Source organism: Syngnathus typhle, linkage group LG1 (genome assembly GCF_033458585.1).
Source record: "Syngnathus typhle isolate RoL2023-S1 ecotype Sweden linkage group LG1, RoL_Styp_1.0, whole genome shotgun sequence".
Taxonomy (NCBI): Eukaryota; Metazoa; Chordata; class Actinopteri; order Syngnathiformes; family Syngnathidae; genus Syngnathus; species Syngnathus typhle.
In genome coordinates, this window is record NC_083738.1 from 17,753,579 (window position 1) to 17,774,766 (window position 21,188).

The 21,188-nt window shown below is 41.4% G+C and overlaps 2 protein-coding genes and 1 pseudogene across 3 annotated transcripts; all 3 read right to left on the reverse strand.

Annotated features, from left to right (window-relative positions):
• LOC133151862 (gap junction alpha-3 protein-like) lies at window positions 1–4,294 on the reverse strand. 2 transcript variants are annotated; one of them, XM_061275263.1, is made up of 3 exons: window positions 4,008–4,294; window positions 3,767–3,918; window positions 1–3,211 (listed from the first exon to the last, which is right to left on the reverse strand). In XM_061275263.1, exon 3 carries the CDS (start codon window positions 3,184–3,186, stop codon window positions 2,134–2,136), a length of 1,053 nt encoding a protein of 350 aa, XP_061131247.1. In that variant the 5' UTR covers window positions 3,187–3,211; window positions 3,767–3,918; window positions 4,008–4,294; the 3' UTR covers window positions 1–2,133. The 2 variants fall into 2 exon arrangements, with proteins under 2 accessions (XP_061131247.1, XP_061131238.1); XM_061275254.1 differs by lacking the exon at window positions 3,767–3,918.
• A 1,218-nt stretch (window positions 4,295–5,512) lies between these two features.
• LOC133150773 (uncharacterized) lies at window positions 5,513–14,890 on the reverse strand (annotated as a pseudogene).
• Window positions 14,891–16,507: 1,617 nt separating this feature from the next.
• LOC133160659 (transforming growth factor beta activator LRRC32-like) lies at window positions 16,508–19,462 on the reverse strand. Its single transcript, XM_061288544.1, has 2 exons — window positions 19,319–19,462; window positions 16,508–19,205 (listed from the first exon to the last, which is right to left on the reverse strand). Exons 1-2 carry the CDS (start codon window positions 19,406–19,408, stop codon window positions 17,337–17,339), a joined length of 1,959 nt encoding a protein of 652 aa, XP_061144528.1. The 5' UTR covers window positions 19,409–19,462; the 3' UTR covers window positions 16,508–17,336.
• Window positions 19,463–21,188: the final 1,726 nt, after the last annotated feature.

Sequence of the window (21,188 nt, forward strand, 5' to 3'; positions counted from 1 at the left end):
TGACATGATTAAGACACCTTTATTTACATAATTATGTGTAAAGATGAATGTCACCAAGTACTTTACAGCAAATAACAAACTGAAATACAAACAATTCGGCTTTGGGTGATGTTTTTGCTCGGTGATGAAATTATGACACTTTACAAAAATGGAAACTCCTGAGACGAAGCAATCTCTACTCAGGCACGTCCTGGAATTGGATACGGTGTTTTGACCAGTGCCAATTATTTCACAACATTACACTTGTCAACTATGGTGGATGCTGACACTGGAAAAAGTTCACCCTGTCTTAGTTCATCAAGTTCATTAGGTCAGAAATAAACAAATCTTTCCTGCGGAATTAGTGACGGGAGGCTTTTTTTTTTTTTTTACATGGAGTGTAAAACAAAAATGGATCAAAAACCTGAGCAGACCTTTATGTCACTGAATTTTTGTGCTATCCGTCAAAGTGATCTCGGTCAGTGGTAGAAAGTGTTCACGAATTAGTTAAAGACCGTGTAAAGCAAATTTAAACTTTTTTAATACATCAGAGATGTTTAAGATAACTGCCGAAAACCTGTGCAAGGACTTACATCTGAGTAGTATCAAATCATGCAGGTATAAACTGTTTTTCACCTTGATTCAACAAAAGCGCAACATGCGAGCTGCGTACATTGCGATAGCCTGTTGGCATGGCCATGTTAGCGCGCCTTGTTGTGAGAGGAACAGCGACTAAGACTACCTAGAAAGAAAATCTGACTCAATTGTCAGTGTGTGGACTGCGTATTTGACTAGCATAACCTCTTTAGAGTGCCTTGTTGTCCGCCTTAATTGTCTAAGGCGTAGGGCTGATGATAAATAGGGGGCAATCGTTTTTATACACTTCTTCACACAATCTTTTAAATCACTCCACTTTGGCGGGGTTCTCTGTGGAGTATCAAATTTAAGAGTTTATTTTCAATTTTGCTTTACAGGGACTTTAATTTCACACAACAATAAAAGTTAGGAAAAACTGATTATAAGTACAGTGAAACCTCCAAAGTTGCAAAGTCAAATAAAACTCAGGAATGCAAACCTTCATCAGCATACAAGACACGCTCAGCGCCGGCGACCCTTCAGCTCTCGAAGCTTGATTCTGTTTTTTTTTTTTCTTGCTTGCGTTTATAGGGTGGATTTTTGTGATGGCTCGATATCAGTCATGTCTAAACAGCTACAGTGACGTAGGAGAAATATCTGTCTGCTCAGTACAATATGAACTCCCCTTCAATCACTCTCTTTCTCCTGCTCTAACTCTATTTTCTTTATTTTTAGTGTAAATCCACTCTTCGCCAGTAGATGGTGGCACACTTGTTTAACACTGTACGTTTGAAAGAAGGAGAATGAAAACAGAGCTAGGTGAACGTCTCAATCTGCTCCCATCTTCTGTTCCGCCTTCAGCAAGCAATAGCTGGAGGTTCATTCTATAATGGACATCTTTATGTATCTTGGGCTATGGTAAGTTTGTCAGTATGAAAAAAAATAAAGGTATTTGTTTACTTCACAGGCGTACAAATTGGTACACTGTGCAAAAATTTTGTCATTACACTTGTGCCCTGTCAGTATATTAAATGTTTGTAAATATGTTTGCATTATTTTAATGTGTCTTTGATTCCCTCATTAAAATGTTTCATAAGTGCTATAAAACATGCCTCGAGATTATTTAAATGGAACATATTTTAAATCAGATTTCACTTATTGCTGGGGTGCTCTGGAATGTAATGCCTGTGATGGACTGGGGCGTACGATATAGAATAATTATTTTTCATTGTATCATTCCAGAAACAATATTACCATTAAGTGTACTATTTGTTTAGTTAGGCTTTACCTTTGTGTTTGAAAGTTTTATTTTACAGTGGTTTACTTTTCATAATCAGTTCCAAAAAATGTTGTTTCTATGGAGAAATGATTCGATAGTTAGTCTTGTGTCTGACTTTAGAGGTTCCACTGGACTGTGTTTTCTCAAAAAGTTGACTATGTGGTATTCCTGCATCTATTGTGAATGAAATGTTTGACAAAATCAGTGTTGTGGACCATGAAAGTCTTACTTGGAATGAGTCAAGCCTGCGCCATGAAGAAATTTTTCCACAGAGCGTTCAGCCCCTTGATGTCAACGTCTCATATCTTGAGATCATCTATTCTAGTCTTGTTGTTGCCGTACTTGGCACTGCGGCCTTGCCTGCTCTGCGTGGGTGACCCCGCGGCAGATCCTTGCTTCTGGCCTTTCAGGTCACATTCCTCCAGCTTGCTACCGCTCCTTTCCACCGCCAAGTTGTCCTTATTCTGTTTGTAGGCCGCTTTGCTGTTACAAGGGTGAAAGGACGAGTCGGTGCCCCCGGACAGCGGCGAGAGGTTGTAGCTGGGAGGGCGATGCTCGTGGAAGTAGTTATACGTCGGGCCGAACGGCGCTTCGGTGTCACTCTGCCCCTTGGACATGGTCTCGGGTGACTGGTTCCCTCTCCTGAAGGTCATGCCTTGGCGGCACTTGGTGAAGCCCAGGTGGTAGATCTCAATGAGGTTGAGTAAGAGGGAAAGACTGGCCACACCCAGCATGAAGATGATGAAGATGGTTTTCTCGGTGGGTCGGGAGATGTAGCAGTTGACCGGGTTGGGACATGGCGGCCTGTTGCACGTGTACATGGGCTTCAAGTCAAATCCGTACAACAGGTACTGGGCTACAATGAAGCCCACCTCAAAGAGGGTCTTAAAAATGACATTAAAGACATATGTGCGCAGTAGTTCCCCCTGCAGGCGCACGTGTCCTTTCTCGTCCCTCATCAGGGCCTTTTTGTGCTTGCGGGCATCCGCGACAAGGGTCGGCTTGTCTGGCGGATGATTCTTCTCTTTCTCCTTTTGCTTCTCCTCCATGCGCACCAGATGAAGGATGTGGCCCAGGTAGATCAGCGTCGGCGTGGACACGAAGATGATCTGCAGCACCCAGAAGCGAACGTGGGAGATGGGGAAAGTGATATCGTAGCAGACGTTCTCGCAACCGGGCTGCTTGGTGTCGCAGGTGAAGCCCGACTGCTCGTCGCCCCACACCTTCTCTGTGGCGGCGCTCAGGATCAGGATGCGGAAGATGAACAGGACCGTGAGCCACACCTTGCCCACCACGGTGGAGTGCTCCTGGGCATTTTCCAGGAGCTTTCCCAACAGGTTCCAGTCGCCCATGGTCTATGTGATTGCACAACTGGGACTGGTGGGATGGGGAAAAGGCTCTTTAGTACAATTATTCTTAAGTATGAGTAATTGAATTATTTGAGTTGACCTAAGTAATCAGGTATTGGGCAATTAATGTCCATTAAGGCATGACTGAATTTGGTGTCTAGCAACGACATGCACAAGGCCCTGACCTCAACACCCTTCTCCGACTGGATGGAAAAAAATAAATCCCACAGACACCCTCCAACATCTTGCAGAAATTGTTCCCAGAAGAGTGAAAACTGAACTGCAAAAGGGGGATACATTCCATATTTTCTTCTATTTCAAAGTCTTGTTTGTGTAATGGCAAACTGTCCAAATCGTTTTGTCCATATAATATAGTGTATACAGTGTTACATGACTAAAATAACACAATCAAACAGTTACGGCAAGTATCCTCCTCCTCCTCCTCCTCTTCTAAAATGCCTTACCAAGTTCAGCAGAGCTTACTGCAAATGAGTGTCAAGAGACAGGTTGTTAAAACAAGTGTACAACTTGGCGACTAGCCGACTGATCTATTCCACATAGACCACAACAGGATTATATTTACTTTAAGAGGGTGTATATTTGGCCTGTGTAGACAGGGAAAGGCAGCTTCCAGGCATGATCCTGCAAGTCGTGGCCCAGCAGTGGCAATGTGATCGGCACTCGGAGTGAAAGGGAACACCGGCGAGATGAGTTTGAAGGTTCATATTGGTACCGCTGAAATGATTGTTAGTAAGGTCAGCACCGAGAGTGCATTGTAGTGATTTACAAACCCGTTTATAGTACGTCCTCAGCGATTCACCCACCTTGTCACCTTCCACATCCCTTGTATTGAACTCCTATGTGTCTTTGAGGGTCCATGAGGCTGCGCCGCCGGGTCTCAGAACAGACGTGATCTTTGGGGCCTCTCGGCGATGTCCTTGAATGGACGGGAAAAGCGGATCCCTACCAGCCACAGTGTCGGTTCCACCCCGATCGGCTCGGGCGGGCAGGTTCCAGGACGCCTCTGACCAAGGTTCTTCCACTGACCACAACACACTAATGGAGAAACTCTCAACCATGTCCGGACTGCCCCTCCCCCAGCGGTTAAATTTGGCCCAGTGTACTCGAATGTAAACTATTTGAGTGACTGACAGGTCAGCTGGCCAATGATTAGCTCGACTGCGTTGGTGTTCCGGCCACAAGTGGTCCTGGTGGCTAAATATAGTGCAAGGGTCTCTCCTATCATTGGGGGGGCATGATTCGCAGATGAGTCGGCCTTTGCATCCTCACAGTGGAATGGAAGGAGCAAGAGCAGCAATGATCAGCAATAAAACAAAACTGTTGGTGATTCTGAGATTCAGAAATGGTGGTGCCTTGAGATAAGAGTTGAATTCGTTCCATGGGCTTACTTGCAATGCAAAACACTCTCTTGTTAGTAATGAGTGGGAATACCATTAATTTGCCCCATCCACCACCAACCCAACAACCCAAAACAATCTGCATTTTAAAGAGGTAAAAATAGCACTCCATAAAAATTGACATAATGACATTGAATGCTGCTCCTACTGTTTTGACCACTTGGGGGCGGTATGACAGACAATCCTGCCTTGATGCCATTTATATAGCAGCTGGCCTTGTCTTGCCTTGAGCTCAAGTTGGATTCAAAATGATGCCTCAAATCCTCTGTCAGTTTATCAATATGACACTCATATTAGTTGTTCAACACAAAGAGGAGGGTTATATGATGGTGAGTACTATTTAATTGTCAGTCGACATTTTGTTGCTGCACCGTTGGCTTTCACTTTGCTGGTGAATGGCTTAAGCATCACAACATAGATGCTAGTGCTTAGTGTTAGTATTAAGGTAGTGGGGGGGGGGGAAGGCTAAGCTTCGGTTGTTTTAAATACACACCTCTTTAGGTTTAGTTGGACAGTAAGCAGTTTGAAGTCTACAAAGTAGAAAGTAAGCAACCGGTTTCTAACATTGAGTGTCTTAGCGCTATGCAAGTGACATTTGTTAGTGGATGCAAACTAACAAATGTCACTTGCATAGCGCTACTGAACTGAGCATCTGAGCATAATTAGTGGTTTCACAAGTAGTTTGCAATGCAGAAGCTCATGAAAAACAATATTAGAAAAGTGCCGCATGATGTTTTCTGGCACCACTTAAACAGACTATTTCAATCACAAGCACATGCATGCAACATTTGCAGCAGCATGATTATATAATTACAGAAAGGCTAACTCACTATTATGTATTACTCTGCTGTCGTTCTGAAACAGTTTACATCAAGTACCACCTAAAAAAAAAAAAAAAACTGACTTGGCCCTCCAAATACCCTTTTAATGACCAACATTATACAGTAGCATAGTAGGCTCAAGTGGTAATTAGAAACAACACAGAGATTCCTGAAAAATAATATGTTTTGAATTATTGTAAGCCTCTGTGACAATATGCGCCTTTCGAACATTAACATTGGGCTAAATTTTGGAACATAACGGTCGGTGTAAAAGATTTAATTGAAATCTATTCCACAAAAATTCTGTAAAAACTGTACCTAAATAAATGTTTGAAGACAATTAGTTATAAAACTAATTTTAAAACAATGCACCGTTCTGAATGGAAAACCAAGATAAAATCCCAAATTCTTTTGTGTCCCACTAAAGAAAGCCCGCCTATCTAAGTCCTCCATAATATGCAGGAAAATGTTCAAATCACACTTTGGATCCGATCTATTTTGTGCACACTCAACATACACTCTTTTTATACCATGCGTAGAACAAAAACCTGACCCAAGAATTATCCAATACTAGTTAGTAAATTTTCAAGTATTCAGAGTTAGTACCGTGCAATGAAATTCTACTCAATTGCAATTTCCAAAATGAATGAACATTAAAACTGTGAATGAAAGTTGAACACTGTTCTCTTCTTAAAGACACACTCATAAATCTTTTGTGGACATTTGTGATAAATATACGTTTCCAAATGTCATTTCCTTTTGCTAAACCACTTGAACCACTCTGTTTTTTTTATTTATACAGAAACAAAAAACTTGCGGGTGGCTATATATATAGAACACAGACTATAAAAAGTCTACACACCCTGTCAAAATGCCCTGGTTTTTGTAATGAAAATACTAAGATGCCCTTGTTGTTTTCAACCTTTTTGAGAGGCAAGGTAAAAATAAACTGAAATGTTTTCCCCACGGGGGTTCCAATTTCCCATTTAGCATGTCGGGAGCGTTTTGTTAAAACAAAAAATAAAAGGAACAACGTCGACAGTTTTATCAAACCCTAACACCTTTTCCCACATTTGGAAGATTGTGTTATGTATTGTTTATTTGTACTACCCTCTTGAAAAAAAAAAATTAGTTACTTTGGTTTTATTAATGCTGGAAAAATCTTTAGAAATGATTTATTCTTTACATTTTTTTTATTTCACAAAAACCTGGCATTTGAACCAGGGGTGTGTCGACTTTTTATATCCACAGTCTACTGAATTAAATTTATAACCGCAATTCAAATTGTGAATCTGTTGTTTTTTATTTTAAACGTGGACTAGGACTGATGGTGTACGTGCACGTTCATCCGTCTTCAAGATACGACGCAAATCGTTCTTGTCAGTAAAAAACGGGAAAGAAAAATCCATTGCTGACAGCTGATGATAATTCATGAAATAAATACGATACGTTCACTATTTTACACAGCAAATAATATTGTATACCGACTGACATGCTTAGTGGATATTTAGTTGTTTATAAGGAGACTGCGTGCGACAAAGTTTCTGCCTTTCTTTTGTCTCACTGTAAAAAATGGTCCCCTATCAGCTGATTGATCTTATTTTATAGGAAGACAATTTTTGACTCATCCAGTCAACTTTAGACTCTTCTTCAGAGCGGTGGAAGAACCGTTTACACGCCCTGCCGATGAGGTAGACCACCTCAGCCAGGTTGAGCAATACACACACTCCGGACACAGCCAGCATGAAGACAGTGAAGATGGTCTTCTCTGTGGGCCTGGAAACAAAGCAGTCCACAGTGTTGGGGCACGGGTACGAATCGCACTTGACCAAGCGCACCATCCTGAAGCCCGGGTAGATCATGTAGAAAATGTAAAGAAAAGCCACTTCAAAGAGGATTCGGAAGACAATGCTGATCATGTAGGTCCACCAGAGAGCTCCGGTGATGAGATACTTTTGGTTCTTGATGTGCTCCAGCTCCTTGGGACTGTTACGGCCCGCCCGCCTCAGAATCTTCTTTTCGATGTGGCGGCGATGGGCCACATGCATGCCCACAAGAAGTGCCGGCGTGGAGACCAAGATAAGCTGAAGCGCCCATAGGCGGATGTGCGAGATGGGAAAGAACTGGTCGTAGCAGACGCTGTTGCAGCCGGGCTGTCCGGTGTTGCAGGTGAAGCCGGACTTCTCGTCTCCCCAGACGCTTTCCGCCGCAACCACCAGGACCAGGATACGGAAAATAAAGATGACAGAGAGCCATATGCGTCCGATGCCCGTCGAGTGCCTGTTTACGCCGCTGATCACAGCGTAAAAGGACCCCCAGTTCATTTTCGACTCCAGAGCTGAAAATCAACATTCGCAGTTATAGCTTGACACAATTCGTGAAATCATGCAAAAAATTATCAAAAGTTATGACATTAGCTTTTGATCCCTACCAGGCTCACGCCAACGGTGTAAGCGGTGCCCGGTCCGAAAGCGACCATCCTAACCGATGAGTGTCAGGGACGACGACAGGAAATGCCAAGTTGTGCGATGTCTATAAAAGCAGGGGCGATGGCCTATTGCCGGCCGTCACAAGACGCAAAATTTCGAAGCCAATTGTGAAACATCCGCTGAGCCACGTGATGCGCTCACCCTCTATTAATACTCAACTCAAACGGACCTGCAGCCCAGTTCCGGATAGACTGCCAAGAAATTCCTCCAAGGAAGCGGACGGATGATCGAAAGAGTTATATTGTTTTATCAAAAGCCACCGACTCTGCTTTTGAAAAGATTATCTACGTTCCGATATGGTTGCGATCGAGTTCAGTTAGATGGTCACCTCGGGGACGTGGGCTATGAGCCACAGTAGTTCTGACCTCACTGAGAGTAACACAAGCAAATGATAAGAGCATGGGGTTTTACCTTCAGCTGTGATGGTACACAAAAAGTGTACAAAGCAGGAAGAAATGAATCAAAATGTTTTTCTTTGTGAGCAAAACCAAAATGCTGTGTTGAGAAGACCACACGTTGGGAAAATGCTAATCATTCCCCCACCACAAGCCTGTGCCCTGCACCGTCGTGGTCATATGGTTTTGTCTAAAGCATTAGCATACAATGGCATTCTTTATTGCGCCGCAACAAGACTCTCTCACATCAAACGCCTCGATTTCCGCCTACCGCCCCGGACCGAAGAAGGAATCTGTGTGGACGGTGGACACAAGCATGCCTCATTATTTATTGTGCTAGGGAGGGTAGCCCGGCTGAAGGAGGCCTTTGACCTGAGCTGCCGTCACTGACAGGTTGCACGTGTCAACATGATGAATGACCTCTTCAACTCTAGACAACGCTTCATGGAGGAACTCTTGAGAGTGTTATAAAGTTACAAAGTCCTACTGCCCATAAAGGCACCATAGCGATCAGTTATTGCGTTCGGAAAGAGGAAAGGAAGTACGTGAATGTGGAGCAGGCGGCTCTCTATGTGAGTGAAGTTGGAGAAGAATAAAAACACAATTGAAAGCCAAAACTTGCTTCTCGTCGTGACTCGGAGCCGCAACACAAGAATATAGTATTTGTAAGTAAGTTTATCAATAATAGTTGTGTTGTACTTTTTTGTTTAATATTAAATCTAATTTTGTTTAGATATTTTTAATATTGAAATATTGAGATTCTGCAGTCTTGAACAAGGGCATTTATTCAACACAACACAAAGCCACAGTTCTTATACCACAATAAAATGTGTAACTATAAAAGAATATAAGAAATGCTTTTGGAGCACAGCTAAAGCAATTGTAAAAATGTTGGTTGCCCACTCAGTCATCATTAGGCTCCTAAATCAATTAGAAATTCAACAAAAACAAAACATTGTTCAGCATGCAGTCACAGTTAGTGACAATCACGTGGTGCACATTTTAAATTCAAGTCAGTTATGCTCTCCGAGTTCTTTTTTTCTTCTTCAAACAAGCAGTGGCACATTCTAAATTTCAGGAAAACAACAAATACTTTTGTATGGTACTAAATGTTAAAGAAGGTAGAGGATTTATCCAGACAAGGATTTAAGCAGAAACATCGGATCTTAGGTGCAAATGCTGACAAATGGCACGGCTGTGTTGTAAAGCCAATACAACAACAGAAAATCTCTATTTAAGGATAACCTTCTGCAGAACATTGTCATCACCTATTTTAAGACATTACATGGTACAAAAATGTAGACGTTCCCACTTTTCTGTCAACTACATTTTCCGTTGAGTGTAGCACGAGATGAGGTACTTCTCCCACTCGGAATCCTGTTTTCTCTGTTGGACTTGAACACGATCTGGAAAGTAAATGACATAGTCAGGACCGGCCACCTAGTGCACCGTAGCCGTTGTACTTGACGTCTACTAGGCGCTAATCACGTGTTTTTGGTACCCACGCCACCTTGATGTTTATCTTCTCATATGCATGTGCGGCGGACGGTAAATGTGTTAAATGATGGAGAAAATAGATTATTTGGAAGCATTATCTCCTACTGCGATTTTGTTTTGTAAATTATCCCTCGGAAAAAAGTACCAAACTTGTCATCATAGTGGACATCACCCTGACTTTGATCACAGTTGCGTGATTACGGCCAGTAGAAGTCGAATCGCATTCTGAGATGAATTCCTTACTGTTTCTGAGTGAACTAATGTTCTTTAGTTTGCTGTGTTTTGCATGTCCATTCTGGGCCAGTCGCAAAGACAATGGTGGTCCCCTCCTGCAATGCACAAATAACAGAGCCGTTACACATTTCACTTGCAGAAGCAGAATATGTGTTCATAGTTTGTAGTACTGGGCAAGAAGGCAACCACTAGCTCACAGGAGCCATTTTGACACAATGTATCGAGTCCTTAAATGGTAGCTTCCCTAGTATTATCTGTTTTATCATTAGCATGTCACGTTGCATACAAGCAGTTGGACATATAAATGCTCGCTTTGAAATAAATCTCACAGTAGTTCAGAGAATAAAAAAGTGACGATATATTATTATCATTAATGCAGTAGCGCAAATACAAAGACTTTGCACAGTACTGTTGGCACATTGTGAGGAAAATGTGAGACCGTGTCAACGTAGTAACTTTATGAGGTTTTCCATTCATTTAGGACTCAGATAATCATATGCTTTTAATTGATGAACTGGCCACTTTTCACAGGCAAGTACCTCATCGCTCCAAGCTTCCCCTTTTCCAGGAAAAGCTCCACTGACGCGTCTGTGTAAATTCTAGCGTAGAATGAGCGGTTGTGCACCATGGCTTTAAACCAATCGACCGCTTGCTCGGACCAGTCCGTCCCATTTATAGGAGTCACCTGAAGAGAGGGAATTGATAAAACACATGGAGAGATAGATTCATATATATTTTTTCCTTTCTCAGTAGCTATCTTTGGCAAGGGATACGGGAGTGACTACTCATGTGGAGAATATGCAAATAATCACGAACAATGTGTTTTGAAGTATGGTCGGCAGACAAGTAGCGGTCTCTTCTGAAACCCCGAGCGGGCTGTTAGAAACTTATTGTCACGTCCCTCCTCTGCCAAAAATGATGAATATCGTGCATGAATATAACAGACGCTGCCTCCACTGAAGTCTCCCGGATGAGCCAGTGACTCCTGTTTTTTTTTTTTCCCCTTGGACTTGTAAAAAACCCCAAAGCAAAACAGCATAGACCCAATGATCTGATGCATGGGGAGGACTGGGTCATAATCACTAGATGCTGTTGAAACTGTCATTTTGTGAGCTGTTTTGCCTGCCGAGTCTCCGCCCTCAGCATGTGGGACAGAAACCAGAGCAGATTGAGCATCAGCGAATTGACTTTCATCTGAGACTCTGTTGGTCGCAGAGAGTGACTGCGGCTTTATTTTACGCTTCGGTGCTGTTGATTGAACCACATGTCGAAATAACGTCGATCGTATCAGCTCACACGTGGCCTCAGAGCAGTCTTGGCGCTTTTGATGATCGTTCCATGCGTGTGGAACATCATGAAGGCGATATTGCTGTGGAAATGATTAAAAAGGAGCAACTCACATTTGCCATTGAGACTTGCATTGACTGGAGCGGCAAATTGCACATTCCTGGGCTCAGCTTCTGGAGGTTACACAGTGACACACAGGCTGTGTCGCCGTGATCCAACCTCCTCACCTCCACCTTGATGGAAGGCTCATCTTCGGCGCCATCACTGGCTTCATCTTGTGAAAAGAGCCAGAACATATGACACTCCACTGGGAGGCAACGGACAAGGGAAGTGAGACCACCGAGAACAGGGATGGCCAATTTTGACAATCGCAAAGGGCAAACTTCAACCACCTGATGCAACCTTCCACCATTATGCTTGACTTTTTTTAGATTTTTAAAAAAAAAATAGAATAATAAATTACCCTCTACTTTACTGCATAGTATTATGCATTGTATTATCTTAGCGTCTGAAATGCAGTTTGTATACCGTATTTTACGCACTATAAGGCGCACCGGATTATAAGACGCACCTTCAATGAATGGTCCTATTTTAAAACTTTGTCTATATATAAAATATATACATTTGGCCCGCAGGCCGGACTTTGGACACGCCTGCTGTCGGCTTTTGAGAAAACTGGAGGTTTTTAGGTACGCCTTATAGTGCGAAAAATACGGTATTAAAAAAAAAAGAAAAGCTGCCTTGCTTTGGAGGTCGCAATGAGCTGCTGTGGTCTGCCGGTTGCCCATTCCTGTCCTAGCGGTTACTTTTACAAACCTTCAACACTAATACATTGACCCACCTTTGCTCACACCACATATCTTGGTCACCTGAGCCCTGCACCATTGTTCTTGCTTAGGGAAGTGGGCGATTACATGGGCTCCGATGTCTGGAATGTAGTTCTGCTCAGCATATGAACTACTGCGTTCCCAGCTGCTTCAACATGAGGACAGAAAAAAAAACGTAATAGCAATCAGAAACACGTGGAATATTAACAAAAAAAAAGAAACTGGGGGAGGGGCGAGTTCTACAAAGAACGGTAATGAACAATAAGGATAAGTGCCCCGTTAAGTTCTGAAAATGTGATCACGGAATCAGCGAGGGCTGTAAAACACTGAGAAAAAGCAGATGGGGATGAAATAACTTACCCAGTAAAAAGCGCCTGCAGCTTGGTGATGGAGTCAACGTGCTGGATGTGGAAGGTGCTTGGACTCACAATATGAGACACAACAACTTCAGGTTCCTCAAACTTTCGCACCTGGAACTTGGGAATGTTTACTGACTCCTTTTGAGGCTTTTTTGGTGAATCCTTTCTAGAATTTTCACATGGAAGCGTGAGTGTTGTAGTTATGCGAGCCTCTTCTCCCTCACACTTATCACTTTGCTGGTCTTTGTTGTCAGAGCAGCAGATCGTAACTTTTTCCCGGGCCTCCTCTGTTGTGACAATTGTGTCAACATCTCCAAAATCCCATAATTCAGTCTTGGTCGCGATCACGCAAGCATATGTAAGCGAGCTATTTGACTCTGCATGTTTGAGCCTGAAAATAGGGGCATCGTTAACTGTATCTGCGAGCTGCGTCTTTGGGGCTTTGGCATCATTCTGCTCAGCGTGTCGGATTGAAGAGCCTCCACCTTGTGCTTCCACAGATGGCCGAGTGATGGATACGTCATCCAGTGACTCCACTGTTTTGGCTTTTGCTTTTAGGAAGTGCAGCAGTTGGGTGGTAGTTTGTTTTTTGCTTTGTATATGTACATCTTCAGGGCCCCAAATAAACTTCAGAGTTGACCCGGCGTTGATCTTAGGGCTCCGAATGAGGGCAGCAGGAATAATTCCAGGGTCATCTTGGCTTTTCACCTCGAATTGTATTTCTTGTTCTTCAGCGTTACAGCTTAGTGATGAGGTGTCAACAGACCACTTTTCAACAGGTAGTTTATTAACTTGAAGCTGGGTAGTGAGGAATCCTGTCATCCATCGCAAGCCTTGTCGAGCTCTCAGCATCTGGGCTGCTGTGACTATGGAAGTGGACATAATGGAGTTCTGCAACATGGGCCCAAACGTGAGTGAGTTTGTGTGCGGGATCCCTCTGATAGCCAATGATTGGCATAGGTTTGTTGTATCCCCATTTTTGCGGAAAGGGTGCAGACAAATCTTAGACTCTATCAGAAGGCAGGGAAGGAAATTAAATCAGATGAACCAAGCAGAGCAGAAAAGATTGCCCCCAAAATACAAATATGGGATACATCTTAAGGATCTCATCATTGACTTACCAAATGTCAAGTTGTTCAGTAGAACAAAGATTCTGTCTATGAATTGGAATTTCTCATCTAACGTCTTGGAGACATCATTGTAGACGCTTGTTGAAAAAGACGACGTCAGGAAAACTTTGACGTCTTCATAGACCTTTGGCGAAGAGAAAAAAAAATACTGTTAGGCTCTTGCGTGTTTACTAAATAGTGTCTGTTATCAGTGCTAAAAGGAACTATCTGACCACACTTTTTGATCCTTGAATAATTTATATTTATTCAAGATTCTGAAAAAGGTACCATTCTATATTGATCAATATTATTTTTTCTAATTACTTCTTAGGATTTAGCAGTTTAATAATCAAAAGACTAACGTCAAATGACAATTCATCTGCCAGAAATATTGTAAAATTGGTATCGGTATTGATATCAGAGATACTGCCAAGGAGTTTGCTCAGTATCGGATTGACACCAAGTATCAGAGACGCAAAACACTAATAGTGAATCCAATGAATACATGCATTGAAATTTGTATTATAATAAGGGGCGTGCATTTTTCACATATTTTGTCCGTATTAGCTTTTTCGTCATGCATTTCCAGTAGCTAGGAAGTGTGCTCCTATGCGGACCTCTATTTGCACAGATGAAAAACCGTGCAAAGGCATTTAAATTTTCCATCTTCCCCTTCTTTTTTTGTCTTGTTATACTTTGTGTATTTTTTTTGTAATGTAAATTACAATGCGACACTACATAAACCGACAATAGAATACGCCTACATTGGGTCAAGGAATTGAGACTAAGAAGCTACATAAAAGATAATTTAAAAAATGTACAAAACAACATGAAGGTAAAATCAGGTTTCACTCCGTAATCATTTTTAATATATATTTTTACCGATCCGTCGGCCACGTAATTGTCAGTTAAATATGAACTACTGGATTGTCATGACTTTACCTTGTTGGTGATGAAGCGAAGCTCTTCTTCCAGTTTGATTCGAGCAGCTTCGAGCAAAAGAACTTTGAAAAGAACCTGGAGTTTGTTGGCATTGTGGGAATGAAGCTGCACTAGCAGAGGTGTCATTGTTGGCGAGGAGTTCATACTCTTAGTAGAAGTTCGCTCCCTCTCAAATAGACAATCTGGAATGGACAAAATAAATCACATGCGTTGACGCCCGTCGTCTGCAGCACCTCTTATTTGTTTGTGACGCATTCTAAGGAGGAGGACAATCGTGCCTTGGGTTAATATTTGGCGGATGTAAAAATGTTAAATCGACACCTGCAAACAAAAGAAGCATGCACATGATGACCGACATTGCCGAGGTATTAGCCGGATGGCGTGCAGCATTCATTTACTTGAAATAGATGGAAGACATTTTATTTTAACGTTCTCCTACAATGTGTTATTTGCTGCCGTATATTTTCTCCTGCAAGAAGTAAGTTAAATAGTAGGCTTTTGTCTTCTGAAAAAGGAGACCGATGATTTAAAAAGCATTCCCACTGTGCATTTGCACCTGCATAACTCGATTAAATGAAACAAATCTTTCGGAGAGGGGAAATAAATAAATAAATAAATAAATAAATAAATAAATAAATAAATAAATAAATAAATAAATAAATAAATAAATAAATAAATAAATAAATAAATAAATAAATAAATAAATAAATAAAAAGATCATATAGTAAACTGTGGATGTGGCTGTGTTGAGATTGAAACACAAGTTTGTTAGCAGACACCTGCCACCATTTAAAATATCTTGATTGACCCCAAATAATGTTCAGATGTTCTAGCATGCTTTTTTTGACATTTTCTGCCTCGAACCCTGAAGGTTTTGTGCTGTTTTTACCGTTCTGTCCACTTTGAGGCCTCAATTCCTGCTGGAGTAAAACAGCCCCGCCCCTCCCCTCACACACTTATGTGATGATGTATGGATGATTCTTTGGTAAAGCACATTAAGTATAACATAAGTTACGGACTTAAAGTTCAACCTCGCTTTCATTGGCCTATAACACATTTTCTCCACGTTTTTTAAAGCACATTAAGTATAACATTTCTGAGTTACGGACTTAAAGTTCAACATCGCTTTCATTGGACTATAACACACACTAAACCCATGTGTTTGCTTTTGTTTAATTGGGCATGGATGGCAAGTCTTTGCAAGTTTATCAGTTCAAGCAAAATTAATTTTTTTGGTTACATACAATGGCAACAACTAATCAGACTCTCTTTTTTTTAAAGGCCTTTGGTGAAAGGTTCTTTTAGACTCCCCTGCAAATGGATCCGGCTCGGGATTATGATGGAGCCGTACTGTCAAAGCAGTAAGTGAATGTCGTGCTGTGTCTTAAACTGAAACCATTATGCTGCTTAGAAATATACAGACATAGAAATCTGTTCTCATTGTCTGCATGGTTTCATGCACAAAAGGATGGAGGGGAACGTCAGAGGTTGACCTTTAATTTGTTTGTTTTTAGAGACCAATACTTTCCCACGGGAAATAAGACAAATACAAATAATGTGATTGGCTGGCGACCAATCTCACCCAAAGAAAGCTGAGATGGGTTCCAGCTCACAAAAAAAAAAAGCAATCCTCAATGGTGTTGACGTATTGCCCGGGTGAGTCATAGCCGATTTTGACTGTCGCACCATTGTAAAAAGAAGTGAACCGCTGTAAAACATCAAAACAGTGATGTTCCATACTGTAACTGTTGTGATGACACATACTGCAGAAGCTAGCCAGAAAACTTGTACATTGCAGTCAAATCCATTCCTAAGGGTTCAGCGACTTGACCTCTAAAATTCCTCTCTCTTGTGCCAGTATTGGGGCTCTCTTTGATGTCTGTGTGATTTGGATGTGCGTTCATTTCATTTCTTTTATATACAGAAGATTTGGGCAAACTACAAGCTGGTGGCCACATGATCTTTTATTTTACATGCACACGTATGGATGTTTATACAATAAAGCTTGTCATGACTGGTGAGCAAGCGCTACAACTTGTCTACCATGTTTTTGTTGAAAATGTAGCAACGTTTTCAGCAACAATTTTAGCATAAATAGTGACTTCTTGAGTATTTACCCCCCCAAAAAAGTAGCAAAAATGTCTTTCTGATGTTAACAAGGTATAGTATAATAGAACTACCGTATTTTCCGCACTATAAGGCGCACCTAAAAACCTCCAATTTTCTCAAAAGCCGACAGTGCGCCTTATAATCAGTTGCGCCTTATATATGGACCAATATTGAGTCACTACAGCAGGCGTGTCCAAAGTCCAGCCCGCGGGCCAAATGTATATATCTTATATATGGACAAAGTTTTAAAATGGGCCATTCATTGAAGGTGCACCTTATAATCAGTGCGGAAAATATGGTATAAGTAAGCTGCAGACCCACAAGATTCTCATCAGCCCGTTAGTGACTTGTGGAGCACTGTAAAGCTATAGAATAGTCTTTTCAGAACATTTGTAGTCTTTATAGTTCTTCTGCAGGCCCCACATTTATTTCATGAATGGTACCAAGTTTGGTAAGATTCATACAATTCCCTTTCTGATCGAGGTTGGCACAGGTTCACAGCCCGAGTAGGCGTGGCCAGGTAGCGTAGCCTCACCACCCTTACATTGACTGCCACTGTACTTGTGTTTCTGACAACATGCAAAAATATTAACAGCGTCACTTCAAAGTGAGAATATTTTTTAGAACCAAGTTTGCCTTGAATTGTATACAGACTGTACAAATTTGTCACACAATGAATGATTTTTTAAGGCAACACATTTTTCGAGTGAACATAATGAACACTATTATCAATACAGCTACAAACAAAATAACTGTGAATATTTGTCCATAGTGAATCCCTTTTACGTGAAGTGAACAATACGGTGAAGAACTTTTCAAATATTCTTCGATAGAGATATGGATGTCTCCGGTAAAGCATTCGGTGTGATTAATGTCAGGCATTTTAATTCTGGAATTGTTCAGGGCGCTCAGCCAATTGCTGTCACAACAACTAAAGTAATTTCCACTGAAATTGATAACACCAAGGTGTTCTGATAACGCTTCAATCAAGGAGTAGTTCAAAGACTCAAAGGCGTTATTCCTTATGTTGAGTTCTATTAGAGGTGAGCAACATAAACTTTGCGGTAAAACATTGAGATTGTTGTTGGATATGTTGAGATGCATCAGACTTGGCATGCAGGGCAAGACCAGCTCGGAATTGGTTACGTTCAATTCACTGATCGTCAACGTCTGAAGCGTTTCTTTGATGTCCTCCAATGAATCGACTTGCATGATCATGTGAGAATTTCTAGCTAGGTTGAGGGACACCAAAGAACCTCCCTGGAATGCATTTGCCTGAAGACTTTTTATGTTGTTGTCTTCAAGGCTTAGATGTTTGAGAGTTTTCAATTTTCCAAAGGCAACACACGGTGAGTTGAAGTTTGCTTGCCGTGCTGATGACACTTGGCCCTCAGGAGCGCAAGGCTGCACCGCGTTGTCTTGGAGATTTATCGTCTCGACTTTTGTGAGTGCCTTGAGAAAGAGTGGCGAAACAGACACTAGTCCATTGCTTTGCATGTTTAGGTATTTTAAGGAACGAAAATGAAGCTGCCTGTCGTATTCCGATGCGCCGTCACGGCGGACATTCCATGTGAGATTTTGCACGCAGTTAAAACTGAAGTCAAGCTCTTCCAATGACGTGAGAAGGCTCAAAGTTTCCAGCGGAAAAGATGCAAAGTGGTTGTAGCTGAGGTCAATATAGATTAGTGGCATCAGTCTCCAGGTTGAGTGAAGATTATTTTTTCGAATTCTAACGTCACCCTTTCTGACAACTTCATTGTACAAGGAATTAACCTCTGATACCATTGATGCTTCCGAAGTTAATGAACCCACAATATTATGATGCAAATAAAGGTATTTCAATTGGTTAAATTTTGGGACGATTGGGAAATAAAGTAGTTTGTTGTGACTAAGATCAAGAATTTCAAGACTATACATGCGGTTATCCTCAGCAGTAACGAAGAACTCAATTGAATTTCGACTTAGATTTAAATCTTTAACATGCTGTAGTTTGAAATCGCATATACGAACGAGGTTATTTTTAGCCAGGTTAAGTTTCTCAAGTTTTCCCAGCGGCTCAAATGTTCCTCTGTCGATTGCTGATATCAGATTGTCATCAATAATGATGCTTCTTAGGCCTTCACTCTCTTTGAACAAGTAGCGTGTAAGTCGTGTTAAAGAATTCCCGCTCAGCTTAAGTTGCTCAAGAGAAGATTTGTTTCGTAGGTACAGTTTCACTGCTTCGTCCCCCAAATTGTTCAGTGATAAGTCCAAACTCTTAAGTCCATCGGTGGATTGCAGGCCATTGCTGTTTCTGTCAAAATTGTTGTTCAGCGCATTTTTAGACAAATTTAACTTCTCAAGCAGAGCCAGGTCTTTGATAGCTCCTTCAGAGATGAGCTCCAGCTGGTTGCTGCTCAAGTCCAGCTGCTCCAAGTATGGCAAATCAAGGTTGTGCAACCGTCTGATGAAATTATTGGATAAGTCGAGCCTTCTCAGCCGTACATCCAAATCCAGAGGGACGGAATCAAGGTTCTGGTTTCTCCAAGATTGCTCCTAGGAATGAAACATTAATCATCATCAGTGCAAAGTTTCAAGATCACAGAGGAAATGACAAATCATGAATAGATATCGCAAAAGCTTGAATAAGTTCCTTCCTTTGAGCTTACCTTGGTACCATTATGTATTTTCCCAGTGGTGTAAAACTCATGGCCTAGTGACCATAGTAGTAGGAAATAAGCAAACGTGTGTCTGACCATGTTTGCTCTGCTCTTCCAGTGCTACCGTCATCCTCTTGCACACCCTTTTTACTGTCACGCGTCATTACAAAAAAAAAAAAGGGAGGAAGAAAGCAGCTGTGGACAGCAGATAGGCATTGGGATGCCATTTTTAGAAACGTTATCCATGGAGCACAAACAATAATTTTGTATAAAACACCATTTTACACTAAGAAATTGAGCATGTTTTATGACAGGTTAGGTGGACCCGTCCGTGCATGAACATTTTTACACCTATTGATGCAATCTATCACATGGATTTTATACTATTCCACTTCATTTGTTAGTTTTATTTAGAAATCACTATGAATGTACATACATATATGCTTCTTTATTGTTGAGATGGGCAAACTAGAATTTCTTTTAAAATAGGCCAGAGAAGAATAGATAATGGCACTGTGGAGGTGGGCGGAAGCTACTGACGAGGTAGAAAGAGGCATGCTTACATAAATGGAGGTGTTAGCAGATGTAAACAAAGATGATGGACATATTCAACAAGAGAGCGAGAAATCGTAATCCTTTTGAAGGGAAGTATTTTGTTCCAATTCATATGATATTGTATCACTAAAAAACCCGAGTGGGCATTCACTATGTTTTAATTTGGAAGCAGCAGGTTTCCTGCTCCTGTCATTTTTTTTTTATCAATCCCAAACAGCTCCACTTATCGCATCCTGCAAACAGGCTTCAATGTTATCATCTCATCCATTTGCTGTGTAAAATTAAAACCACCCAGAGGAAGGCTTTTGTGGGCGTTTGGCAAGAATCGATCTACTTGACTGTAGCTGAGGATACAAACGTCTTTGTGGTGTTTCCAGATATGAAAGATGACATGAGTTTTCCTTCAGGTTCTTTCAAGTCAACTTTATGTGTATTTGTAATTGCACAGAAATAGTTGCATTAAGTTTATATAAAAGATGACTTTCCCGACACAACAATCTGAATGTTTAATAATTATTAACCTGCACGAGCTGTAAGGAAGTGTGGAATGTGACTGTCGACAACTGGCAAATATTTACATAAACAGAATGATGGATCCCAGCTGGCATCCACTAATTCGTATGTGGCCAATGTCAGGTTTTTTTTGGTTTGGTTCCATATATATGGACAGTCGCAGTAGATTTCAAACATTTTTTTTAAGATGTGATCGAAGGCTAAATAAAGAAGTTATGCGTAAAAGTTCTTAAGAGGGTTAAAGATGAATAAAACAATTACAAATTAAAGGATTATTCTTTAAAATGAAGGCTTACTGTATTTTTGGGACAGTAAGGCGGACGAGGTTATAAGACACACGAGAAAACAAACCAGATAAGTCAAACTTACTTCAACTTCATTTTGACATTCATAGATAGTTATTTTCAGGATCATGCTAAATAAAATGTCTTTTGATGTGAGGCGGCACACTGGGCAAGAAATTAGCACGTTTGCCTCACAGATCTGAGGATGGCGGTTCAAGTGCAGTTACTATGTGGCGTTTCTCTCATCTCTCCGTACTTGCCTGGGTTTCAGGCTACTCTTTCTGCCTACATTCCAAAAACATGCAAATCAGAAGTCTCAAACTTGCGGCCTCTGGGCTATTTGCGACCCGCTGGATGATATTTTGAGGCCCCCTATTTGACATCAAAGTTTAATATTAGTGCGGCCATTAGTGCGGCCCTCGTGTTTTTTTTTTTTTTTTTGCAGTAGCCTGTGTGTGTGTGTGTGTGTGTGCGCGTGTGAGTGTGCGCGCGCACGCGTGCGTGTTCTTTAATCAATTAAATACGCT